The 12,567-nt window shown below is 40.5% G+C and overlaps 1 protein-coding gene across 9 annotated transcripts in view; it reads right to left on the reverse strand.

The window, feature by feature from the left end:
• Positions 1-535: 535 nt before the first annotated feature.
• NPL (N-acetylneuraminate pyruvate lyase) overlaps positions 536-12,567 on the reverse strand; it is a 40,459-nt gene continuing 28,427 nt past the window's right edge. For 8 of the 9 annotated variants that reach the window (XM_086343489.1, XM_086343491.1, XM_086343485.1 and 5 more), the window contains 3 exons: positions 10,549-10,633; positions 6,277-6,316; positions 536-2,717 (listed from right to left, as the gene is read on the reverse strand). In XM_086343489.1, the coding sequence (XP_086199615.1) occupies positions 2,533-2,717; positions 6,277-6,316; positions 10,549-10,633 (310 nt within the window). In that variant the 3' untranslated portion in view covers positions 536-2,532. The remainder of the gene's footprint in view (positions 2,718-6,276; positions 6,317-10,548; positions 10,634-12,567) is intronic. The other variant, XR_015143161.1, reaches the window with a different exon arrangement.

Consider the following 12,567-nt stretch of genomic DNA (forward strand, 5'->3'; position numbering starts at 1 on the left):
GTTTTGTATCTTTTTCAACTTTATTTTGCCAGCTATTGAGTTAGCGGTTTAGCAGCAATGCCATGTTTCTCTCTGGTGTATAAAGAACACACACTGGGGGCTTCCCTGGTGGCTCAGTGGTAAAGAATCTGTCTGCCAACGCAGGAGACACAGGTTCAATCCCTGGTCCAGGAAGATTTCGCATGGCCTCGGAGCAACTAAGCCTGTGCTCCACAACTACTGAACCTGGATGCCTAGAACCTGTGCTCTGCAACAAGAGATAGCATTGAAACGAAAAGCCCATGCAGCACAACAAAGAGTAGCCCCTACTGCAACCAGAGAAAGCATGTGCAAAGCAGCAAAGACCCAGCACAGCCAAAAATAAGAAATAAAATGAAAATTATTAAAAACAACAACAACATAACAAAGTTTAAACTCAGCCTTGGTCATTTGTTTAACCATCATCTTTCTCTTTGTGTTCACAAGATCTCATTAATCATGTTAAAAGCTCTCCAAGTGCTAATTTCAGATGAGCAAAAAAAGAAAAACAGAGCTCTTTGCTTAATGGATATCCAGCATTTATTTTCACTGAAAAATTAATTTGGCCTTAGTATCATTAAATAGGGATATGACATCCTCAGAAACAAACATTAACAAAAAACCTCACTTTTCTTCTTCTGGAAGTTAACAGCTATACAGAGAAGTTTCAATGAGGTAGAATATAAGCTCACATAAGCAACTGTGGTTCAATTTCTAATTTAGATACCTTATTCCTAAAGAAGACAGAAATATGAGAAAACAGTATGTGTTATTCCTGGGCAAAAAAGGAGTGTTGTTGTTCAGTCACTAAGTCATATCTGACTCTTTGTGACCTCATGGCCTGCAGCATGCCAGGCTCCTCTATCCTCCACTATATCCTGGAGTTTGCTCAAATTCATGTCCATTGAGTCGGCAAAAGGAGGGAGGAGATATAAATATAACAACTGTTACCTACCCAACCAATTTTTAAAAGGGTTAGCAAAGATAACTGAATCCATTGTTCATTTTGAATTCTCATTTTGAACAAGTTTTCTTGTTAATTTAAAAAATTAAAAAACAGCATAAACTGATACGAATTTCAAACAGTTCTCTTCTGCAGACTCATCAGACAGGAAACAAAATGAAACCCTAGGTAGTTACTAGATTGGATAATCAAGTTTAAAAGCATTAGGGATTAACCATCAATAGACTTTGTTGCTATAAACCACACACCTGGGTTTGTTACAGAGGAGGCTGAGCAGCCAATTATACATTTCAGGAAAAAAAGAAGTAAAGGGTGTGTAGAGAAAGTTAAAGTGAGATCTTTGCTGCTGCTGCTAAGTCGCTTCAGTCGTGTCCAACTCTATGCGACCTCATGATGGCAGCCCATCAGGCTCCGCCGTCCCTGGGATTCTCCAGCCAAGAACACTGGAGTGGGTTGCCATTTCCTTCTCCAATGCATGAAAGTGAAAAGTGAAAGTGAAGTTGCTCAGTCGTGTCCGACTCTTAGCGACCCCATGGACTGGAGCCCACCAGGCTCCTCCGTCCATGGGATTTTCCAGGCAAGAGTACTGGAGTGGGGTGCCATTGCCTTGGGTCCTCCCTAAACTTTTTATCACTGAAAAGTGACTGCTTGAAAATGCAACTGGAAAATGAAAGTAAGTAGCCACTGGGCTCACTGCAGAAGGGACTCTGGTTTTCACTGCCAATAATTCAGTGCACTGTTGGGGGACACTTTCTCCCGAGTGAGGAAAGGAGGAAGTTGCAGTGCCCAGAGCAGAGAGATCTTTGGTTCTGTGAAACTCTGAGCTTTAAGAAGTTCTCTACAGCAGCAAGTAGACATGAATTCATCTTTTCGGAAGGCCTCCCCTTTGTTAGTGAAAACCACCCAAATAGCCCTTTATTATAGTAACTGAAGCAAGTCTTCACCTAACCCAAAGTTTTTGGGGAAAATTGTGACACTGTAATTAATCTGCAAGAAGATATACTGAGTTAGACTGAGCAGCCAAGTGAACTGATATGTTAATAATTGTGCATAGTTGAGTTATGTTGTTAGATGTAATTGTAATTGGCATTACAGTTAGAATATCTGCCTAAATGCAATCACTCAGAGTTGTCCTAGATTACAAATGAATATTTATTAAAATGAAAGTATATTGTAGTAGTTTAAAATTAGAAAACTTTAAAATAGAATTAAGAACCAGGAATTAAGATAATGGGAGCTCCTGAAGGCAAATGGAATTAATCAAGTACAGTTTTCCTCTTGATTTGATCTCATCCACATATGCAAAAATTTCTCTACAAAAATTTTGTGAAATATTGAATGATTTAGGGCTATGACTCCTTTTGAAGTTTTTGCCCTTTCACAAATAAAAACTTTTAAAAGATCATAGTAGGTATTTAAATACTTGTTGACTGCTGTAAGATTTCATTTGCTAGGAAGGTTGAGTTCAAGCTCATCTAAAGTCTTTGAGAAACAAATGCTGTATTCAAGGTGCATTATATTTCAATGTACACACCCTGATTTGATAGACACTAGCTACAAGCTTCCATATTTCCATCCTTTAAATCAGTGCAAGAAAGGAAATCTAGGCTTTTCAGTTTAGCTTCTGCATTATCAGTAAACTCCCTGGAGGCTTTCTGTAGCGGAAGACGGGGTGGGCCCATTGGAATCCCGGAGACAAGGGTCATGATGGCTTTGGTCTGCGACACTCCAAAACCTAGGAAAAATAAACAGGAAACATGGCTGGGACAGTTCACTTTGCCACAAACATTCCAGAGAAGAGATCATATTCTTACAGTGATTCCTAGCACAGGATAAAATGGAACTAAAAGATGGGGTATTTCTGTCAATACGGCAGATTGAGCAGATGCAGGAAGTCCCTGCATGCATGCTCAGGGGCCTCAGTGGACTACAGCCCACCAGGCTCCTCTGTCCATGGGATCGATTCTCCAGGCAAGAATACTGGAGTGGGTTGCCATGCCCTCTCTAGGAGATCTTCCTGACCCAGGGGCTGAACCTGGGTCTCTTGGTGTCTACCCCCACTGGCAGGCAGGTTCTTTACCATTAGCGCCACCTGGGAAGCCCCTTAGGGAATCCGTAGGCCTGTTCTGAACACATACAAATGCTGGAAGCTTTTTTAACAAATTGATAAATTATAAAATAAAACAAAATGAGACTCAAAGTCAACCTCAAAAGCAAGAAGGAGGGACAAGAGGTATCAGGAATAAAGAGGTCAAAGTGGTAGGGAGACACTGAAGCCAATGGTCCATGAGGATAATGTGATTCAGGGATGTACCGCTGTGGATTGAAAGATAGAGGACTTCATCACTAAGACAGAATTTAGTTCCAGCACATCTAAGAAGTCCCTGAGAAATGCACTAATTAAGGGAATAGTTTATGACTCAGTGCTGGTGTTTAGATTAGGGTTGCAATGCAAGATAGAGTCTTCAGTCTGTGAAGTGGAATTAAAACTCCCAGTATCAAGTTGGTAGTCAGTCTTATACAAAAAGCAATAGAAAAAACAAAACCAAACTAAACAAACAAACAAAGAAAAACTCTCCTAAGAAGCAAGGGAGCCTGACTTCTGCCAGGGCTGTGGCTGGAAAAGGAAGTAAAAGAAATCCCACGCCTGTGCCATATATAAATGCTGGATCTATATTATGTGCTTAGTTCAGGAACCATACTAAAAAATATACCTAAAGACTTGGTTAGAACTGATGAAACTGAAGTGTTTGCAGAGGCAGATATAAAATCCCTTGATAGGACACCTCACAACCTGGAGGACAACGAATTCCCCAGGAAACAACTGTCTCTGAAGATGAATTCAGAGTTAAAAGTTATAAAGCACATGAGGAAAAAGAAGCTGCATGGGAACCAGCAAATACACAACTCACAAATTTCACATCCTGAGAAAAGATGACACAAAATTCTGAAAGAGATTCCACAGAGATAAAATATTTAAGAATAGAAGCCATAGGCTAAGAGAAGGACATATAAAGAATGGGATCATTTGGAAGAAATAACCAAAAAGAAATCATGAAAATGAAAAATATATAACCAGTGAAATGAAATTGTAGAAAATAGCTGAAGATAATATTAGTGATTTTGAAGGTAGGTCTAAGGAAATAAACCAGAATATGGCACAGGAAGATATTTGTTTTCTTAACTGGCTATTGCTCTTAGATTAAAGGTATGAGCAGTAATTTTCTTTTCCTAAGGTAACTTAGTTACAGTCAGTAACAATTGAGCACTGGGAAAGAAAATACTAGCTTGGCTAAATACATAGAATATACTTTGCTAAATGCAAAGTGACCCTCCTATTCTTATTATGAATGGTGGGAGAGGGAGAGCTACCTTCATGATAAGGCTATCATATTTATTAAGTCTCTCTTATATACAATGGAATGAGAGTCCCTTGGACTGAAAGGATATCCAACCAGTCCATCCTAAAGGAAATCAGTCCTGAATATTCATTGGAAGGACTGATGTTGAAGCTGAAACGCCAATACTTTGGCCACCTGATGTGAAGCGCTGACTCATTTGAAAAGACCCTGATTCTGGGAAAGATTGAGGGCAGGAGGAGAAGGGGACGACAGAGGATGAGATGGTTGGATGGCATCACCGACTTGATGGGCATGGGTTTGGGTGGACTCCGGGAGTTGGTGATGGACAGGGAGGCCTGGCATGCTGCGGTTCATGGGGTTGCAAAGAGTCGGACAGGAATGAGTGACTGAACTGAAACTGAAACTGAAAAAAGAACGAAAGCTTGCAGCTTATAACAGATGGACCTAGAGGGTATTGAACTAAATGAAATTGAAATAAGTCAGACAGAAAAAGGCACTATATTAGTGGAATCTTAACTACAAAAAATAAACAAAGACAGAAATAGAGTTATACATGCTGTATGTCAAATTTATCTCAATAAAACTGGAAGAAAAATCCTTCTTTGCAGTATCACTGCTGGTATGCAAAGTGATCTTAGACATACAGGGAAATGTTTAGTTCCTTAAAAACTGGAAAACCTAGTAGTAGTTCAATATCTACTTTTACGCACCTTAGGAATATATACCAACCCATTTTGGTATTTTGTGAAAAGTATTGCTTAAGACAAGGGAATAATAATAGCTAACAATATTGGGTGGGCCAAAAAGTTCCTTCTAGTTATGGAAAACCCAGAACGAACTTTGTGGCCAATCCATTAGTACTGGTGGCACACAAATATGACCAAAATCATCGAAGTGGAAAAACAAATGGGAAGCATTGTCTTTGAAGGATAAAGAGAGCTGGCTGAAAACCCATGAGAATGAGGGACATAATACATAATAGGTGCTTAGGGCTTGGGAGGACTTGCCAGGAAGAGGCAGAAAGGCTCTGAAAGGAAGGAAGGAGGTCTGCCAAGAAAAAAACCTAAAACTTTTCCTGGACTTGACCCAGGTTCTCAAGAAGGGCCAAGTTCTTGCAGAAGTGGAGTGAATGGTGGCATTTATCATTTGTTATGGATAAGACTTCGGAGACTGTGGAGAGGTTTCTCTACTCAGATTCAGGGTATTTCCCTCAAACTTTACATTGTCATATTATTCAAACCTCTATCCATTCAAGCTTACTTGTGTTAATAAACTTTTAAATTGCAGATACTCTTGGGAGAGCTGTCAGTCAGTCACATATTCAAGCTGCTTGCTTCCAAATACTTAGGCTGAAATCAGCTATAGTGTGGTAGTAGAATTTTAAGGAGCAGAGGCAAGGGAAGGGAGGGAGTACTGATGGTTTAGAAGAAAAGGGGTAAAAAATGGTGTGTGCACAGAGTAGGAAGGTGAGTAAAGTGCTAAGATGGAAAAGAGAGGTTTGCAGAAGGGTGCCAAGACCTTCCAACTGGGTTTACTTCACCGTTTTATAGGATTGGCTCTGAAAGTTAGCATTAGGGATAGAACCTTGTTTACAACTGATTAAAAGGTGTTCTTGTTGAACCCTCGGACAAAGTGATGAAAGTCCCTCATTACTTTCTCTGAAACTCTCCCAGCATCGTGTGTTCAGTTGCTCAGTCGTGTTCAACTCTTTGCAGTCCCATGGGATGTAGCCTGCCAGGCTCCTCTGTTCATGGGATTTTTTTCCAGGCAAGAATACTGGAGCGGGGTTGCCATTTCCTACTCCAGGGGATCTTCCCAACCCAGGATCGAACCCAAGTGTCTTGCATCTCCTGCATTGGCAGGTGGATTCTTTATCACTGTGCCACCTGGGAAGCCTCCAAACCCTCCCGAGTAGCAAAGAGGGAAACTTACCTAGTTTGACCACAAAGTTGATAAATCTCTGAATACAAAACTGGAAAGAAACAAACAAATCTACAGTCAGTATTACTGAACCGTGGTAACAATTTAAAGAATTTGGAGGTCCAGTTACAGAAACCTCAAACCAAAGGTCCACACATCTTATTTTTCTGTAGGTCTGACTGAATGGAGAAAAACAGCCAAGTGAGGATGGTTGAGATCCATCTCGGATAACGTAGGATCTTTCTGTATATATAAGCTTTATGAATCGAGCCCATGAAGAAAAGAAGCTCCAATGAAGGAACTGTTCTATACAGAGTTAGGGTGGGGAAGGCAACCTCTACCCATCTAGGCTACCTAGGTAAGCTAACCAGCTAGTGTAGTTGTTTCCAAATTGGGGTGCTCTAACTTCTGGATGACTTTACAAGACACCTTGGGGACACTTGGCCAAGGCTGATTTATGGAAATCAACTTCTAGATACTCAAATCCCATAAGTGCTATTTCTAAAATTGATCAGAGAGAGGATTTACACATAATGGAGGTGTAGATTGTCCTTTTCCATTTTCCCTTTCACAGTCCTTCTCCTACTTTTGAAAAAATAAAGACATACCTCCTATATCACTGCCTTGGGACACCTCTTGCAATCAAATAAAGGAGCAAATCAAATGTTGGTATTGGCATCCACAAAGAGAGCTGACAGAGTGATTCCTCTAATTAATGAATAACAAGTCCTCTTAAAAATCGTAGGGTTTTCCATTTTTTCCTTTCAACATTGCTTTTAATGTTGTGATTCACACTGTCAGTTGAAAATCATTAAATGATCAAGCTTTCTGTGATCTGTGGCATATGACTCAAAAACTGCTTAAAGAACTGAGTGCCACTGCTTCTTCCATTCTTATCTACTAATACATGATCATGCTTTCACAGCACTTATTTCTATAAAAACAAAAACCAGAAATAGTATTGATGCTGAACTGTAACTCATTCTAGCATTAAAGGATATTCATCCCCAAATTCATGAAGCAATTCTTAGAAAAAGAGATCCCCATCCATCTCACTATTTTCAATAGAGATGTATTTTCAAGAACATTTGCTTTTTGTGTTGTTTTACTCAATTGTATGTGTGTGTGTGCATGCTTAGTCATTCAGTCATGTCTGACTCTGTGACTCCATGGACTGTAGGTTGGCAGGTGCCTCTATCCATGGGAATTCTTCCAGGCAAGAATACTAAAGTGGGTTGCCATTTCCTACTAAAGGGGATCTTCCCCACCCAGGGACTGAACCAGTGTCTCTTGCATCTCCTGCATTGCAAGGTGGATTCTTTAGCATTAGAATGTGCTTTAGCATTAGAATGTGGCACCTGGGAAGCCCTTAATCAATTGTATACAAGCAACAAAAAATTCAATGCAGATTAAAATTTGAACACCAAGAATGTATATGCATATGTTCTTTTTTTCCTGACAAACTATGGCACATTACGTTCAAAAGTCTCTACTTTGCTTCTCTTCTAAGCTTTTATTTCCTATTCACTATCACACTATCCAACCTTGTCTTAGCTTGGTGCTCAGTGGAAATAATTTAATCAAACCATTCATTAATAATGTTAGCTACTCATAATAAAATTAAATATATAAAAAAACAAAAAACCCCAAAAGTCTCTACTTTGTTGTTGTTTTTTTCTTACACTTAATATATCATAGAGATCTCTTCACATCTGTGCATATAAAACTTTTAAAGGGCTGTAAATAGATCCATTAAAAAACTCAAACATAGCGGTGGGACCTTTCCCTTTAGGCTGTGCCCAGCTGTCTTCTGGGCTTCCCAGGTGGCTCAGCGGTAAAGAAGCCACCTGCCAATGCAGGAGACATGGGCTCGATCCCCGGGTCAGAAAGATCCTCTGGAGGAGAGAATGGCAACCTACTCCAGTATTCTTGCCTGGAAAACCCTATGGACAGAGAAGTCCATGGGGTCATAAAAGACTGACTAAACAACAAGGTATTTAACCGTCTCTTTGGGTGGATATGTGAGCTGTTTCCATCTTGTGCTATTATAAACAATGTTATAAGGAATAGCTTTGTATATGCATTATTTCACTTTGTAAATATAATGGATGGCATTTAAATCTATGAGAATGAGTAAGTTTAGCCCTAACTTTTTACTTGTTTGTTTCTTCACTTGACTACAAACTCCTTTAGGGCAGAGACCAGCTTTACTGAAATCAAGTATTCAGTTCAGCCCTTGGTATATTAACAAATAAGTAAATGAGACCCACTCACACTGGCTTTCTGTAAGAAAAAATAGAATGTGATGAACGAAACTCCTTCCCAATAATGTTTTAAGTGAGATGATTTATTTGAGTAGGACTAAAAGAAAAAATGGGATGGAGATGGAAGCTGAGTCAACCCATAAAAGAAACCACTAAATGGAAGGGTCCATCTTGCATCCATTTCATGCCATTCTATGATTTTCCCTCCATTCAGCTCAGAACAGGTTGAAATTTTCAAAAATACTTTTTTTTCTGGGAAACTTTGGAAGAAGAAAATTATAAATGAAAAGAGATGGCATGAGTCTGCACAATTCAGACTTCATGCCTTAGTTTAAAACCAACGTCCTGCCAATGCTTAATCTAGGTGACATAGCCTCCTAAGTCCTTACGGTGTTCCCGCTTTCAGCCTCACCTGGTCTGAGGCTGAACAAAGATGAATATTAAATAAGCTGTTTTAAACTTTAAGTAGGAAGTAGATTTAGGCTGGCTCAACGTTCAGGGCTAAAGGCTAAGGATGTATTTTTTTAAATTAACTAATTAATTTGGCTGTGTTGGGTCTGAGTTGCAGCATGCAGGGTCTTGTTTGCATCTTTGGCTCTTTCCCTGTGGCATGGGCTCAGCAGTTGCAGCACGAAGGTTTAGTTGCTCTGTGGCATGTGGGATCTTAGTTCCCCAACCAGGGATCTAACCCACGCCCCCTGTGTTTCAAGGTAGATTCCTAAGGAATGGGCCACCAGGGAAGTCCCAGGAGGGACGTATTTAATCACTCTTGGCAACTGCTTCTTCCTGTTCTCTTCTTGGTTAGAGCTCAGGTCACCCCCTCTAACCCTCAGGATGCTTTGTGGCTTCTGCTCTGTAATTCCTGATTTGCCCTGATGGTGGCCAGTTCAGTTCAGTTCAGTCGCTCAGTCATGTCCGACTCTTTGCAACCCCATGGACTGCAGCTCGCCAGGCTTCCCTGTCCATCACCAACTCTCGGAACTTGCTCACACTTATGTCCATTAAGTCGGTGATGCCTTCTAAACATCTCATCTTCTGGCCTTCCCTTCTCCTCCTGCTTTCAATCTTGCCCAGCATCAGTGTCTTTTCCAATGAGTCCATTCTTAGGACAGGATGGTGGCCTGTCCTATTCTAAAGATCCCTTATCTGAGCTTACTGGAACCAACCACCTGCTCTGATCTTGCTTATGCCTTTCATTCCCACTCTTTTTTTTTTTTTTGGCTACTCCTCTTGGTCACTTCTATGATCCTGAAAGTTCCTAGACCTCTCAGGGCCTCCAGAAGTTACTCTGTTGTGCTGACTCTTTCTTTCCACCTTATTCTGTTTACCTAAAGTATACACACTACCAGCTGCTGTGACTGGTTCTAGCCTTTGGTGAGGCTCTTCCTTTTCTAGACAGCGAGGCTGTCCTCCCTGTAACATTAACAGCAGCCACCATTTCCCCCAGGGGTCTTCCCTAAGACACACCAGTTTCTGATGCTTTTCTCTTCCTGTTTCAAAGTTGGTGTCTTCCTTTGCATCACCTACTTAGCTTTTGTTTCCTGCCTGGTGATAAAGTTCTCAGCAACATTTCCAGGGCAAAGGAGACTGACCTGCTCTGATTTTGGATAAAGTCTCCTGTTTTTGGGTCACCAGCTTCATAGTTTCTTTATATACTCTGGTGACTCAAGTGTCAAGTTCTCAAGGGCATGGCATGTGGTCACTTACCCAGAAACCCATCACTATTATTTCACAGTCATAAAAACACTTTGAATGTAGATTAAAAATAAGATCATTTCTAGGAGGAACAGAAAGGAGTCATTCCCGTATGGGGCCTGTCCTGATTAGACATGTAGGGAGTGTGGACAATGGGGCAGATTTGGTTTTAAACAAAAAAAAAAAGACAGGAAATACAGAAAGAAGCAGCTGGGCAATTTTAAAGAGGGCAGGCATGGTAGGAATGCTGATGAGAGAGAATAAGAATTCTCAAGTGGGAAAGAAAAAAGGCTGTGATTTCTAAGGAGGGAAAAAGAAAGCTAACCTGATGGTTCAGAGCTGAAGAGAAGTCCTTTCGTTCAAAAGCCTCCAACATCTGCTTTGTCTTTTTTCCCAGGTAGTTATAGGTACTAGAAAGAGAAAACAGCACATACTGTAAGGTCAGTAACTCTGCAGGAAGACCCAGCTCTGCAAACCCCTCTGAAGCTTAAAAGGGAAAAATATACCAAGCCTTCCAGAAGCCTATTTTTGGGCCCTAACCTTTTAAAGCATCAGGTGTCTTTAGTTCTGAATTTTCCAGCAATACTAAGCAGTGCAGAGGAGGCAGAGAACACTAAAGGGAATGAAGAAAAGGGAGGAAAAATGCAAAAAGGGTAGAGTTGGAAAAAAGTGAAAGACAGAGGTATATTTGGCAAAGAGTGACTGAGGGCAACACCTGAGCCAGGGCACACACAGAGGTGCAATGCTAGATAAGAACTGTGGATTAAAAAAAAAAAAAAAAGAACTGTGAATAAAATGCAATGTCTAAAGTACATCCTAGAAACCTTAAGCTGAGGAACAGGGTGAATGGAGCACCACAGTAAAAGGGGAAAATCCTAGCAGATTACCTCAGTTCTTTGTCAGGTTACATGCTACCTAGAGACTAGTTTCTAATAATAATATGAATACTGATTATAATAATAATATGAGAGACCTCTCATTGACTATTATATTTCACTGCCTGACATAAACCATGTCTGATCCTCCCAAAACCCTGCGAGGGAGATGTGGTCTCCATTTCGCCGTGAAGATGCTATGCCTTAAAGAAAGGCTACAGAGTTGTCAAGAAGGTTTTCCATCCCTTTGTACCGCCTTCTATCACACCTCAACAAACACAGAGATGAGAGTTATTTGATCTGATAAGATGTTCTTGCCATCTTAAAAAAGAAACTCTAACTCTACCAATAGTATCTTAGACTAATCACTAGATTCTTAGAGAAACCAGCAAGGCAGGCGTTTCTTGAAATTCAGAACAAGGATGTTTTCCCAGCTTCTCATACAGTAACTCAGGATCAGAGAAGGGTTTTATCTTTTTGTACTGGGAACAGCATATTGTTGGTACTTCAAACATGTAGTCCCTGGAGTCCATACAAGGGATTCCAAGACTGTGAAGTTCATATTTTCTCCCAGTAATAAAATAGGGAAGAATAAAATATAATTGCTGAGGTAAGTTACTTGCAGACGTGAAACACCGGAGTTCACAATATGTTAAATGAAGGTCTCAGGGGTCTTGGAATGTTGATCATGATTAAGAAGAAATGAACTGTAACCAAATGTACTTTGCCTTCAGATTATGTTGACAGAATAAAAATGCCTAGTATGAAGGTCAGAAAAAAAAAAAAAAAGTCTAAAAAGAACTTCCATGGTCAGCAGATCCAGGCATTCAGGCTTCCTCAGTATAAATGGCCTGTGTGACAATGGTTGTTTCAGGCATCCTGGCTCGATGAATGAGCCATTAAGATTATCCAACTCAACTACTCTTCATCAAAGGCATGCTCACCAAGATATACTATGAGTTTTCACTTTGCTTCCCCTGTACTTTTCCCACAGGGGGAAAAATACACTTTCAGTTAATAGAAATAGTTCAATCTGCTTGCAGGCACATTTCTAATGAATTAGGTTAACATGTGCAGTGGACATGCTCAATCGAATGTCCCAGGGCCTTTTGCTGAGTAGACATCGGGCCACATGATTCTGCCCTCCCAGTTGCAACTGATTGGGCTTTAGGTGGACATCTGACTTGGCAGTGCTATCTAGTGACAGCCTGAGATGCCCCAATCAGGCACCATGACTGGCCACACACATGCTGAAGCAGAGAAAGCCCGTCTGGAGAGAAGGGAGATAGAGATACGTCCAAAGACCACAGATGGAGAACAGTCTGCAGTTGAGAGCTTTGCAGTTTTGGGTTCTCATCTTCTCTGAGACCTCACTGCACTCCCTCCCCTTGGGGTGTATGAAATTTCTCAGTATTTTACAATAACTTACCTTCTTTCACATAAGCTAGTTTGAAGAGTTTTCTGTTATT

The sequence above is a fragment of the Bos grunniens genome, chromosome 16 (genome assembly GCF_055505025.1).
Source record: "Bos grunniens cultivar Pamir isolate PY7600 chromosome 16, Bosgru_T2T1.0, whole genome shotgun sequence".
NCBI lineage: Eukaryota > Metazoa > Chordata > Mammalia > Artiodactyla > Bovidae > Bos > Bos grunniens.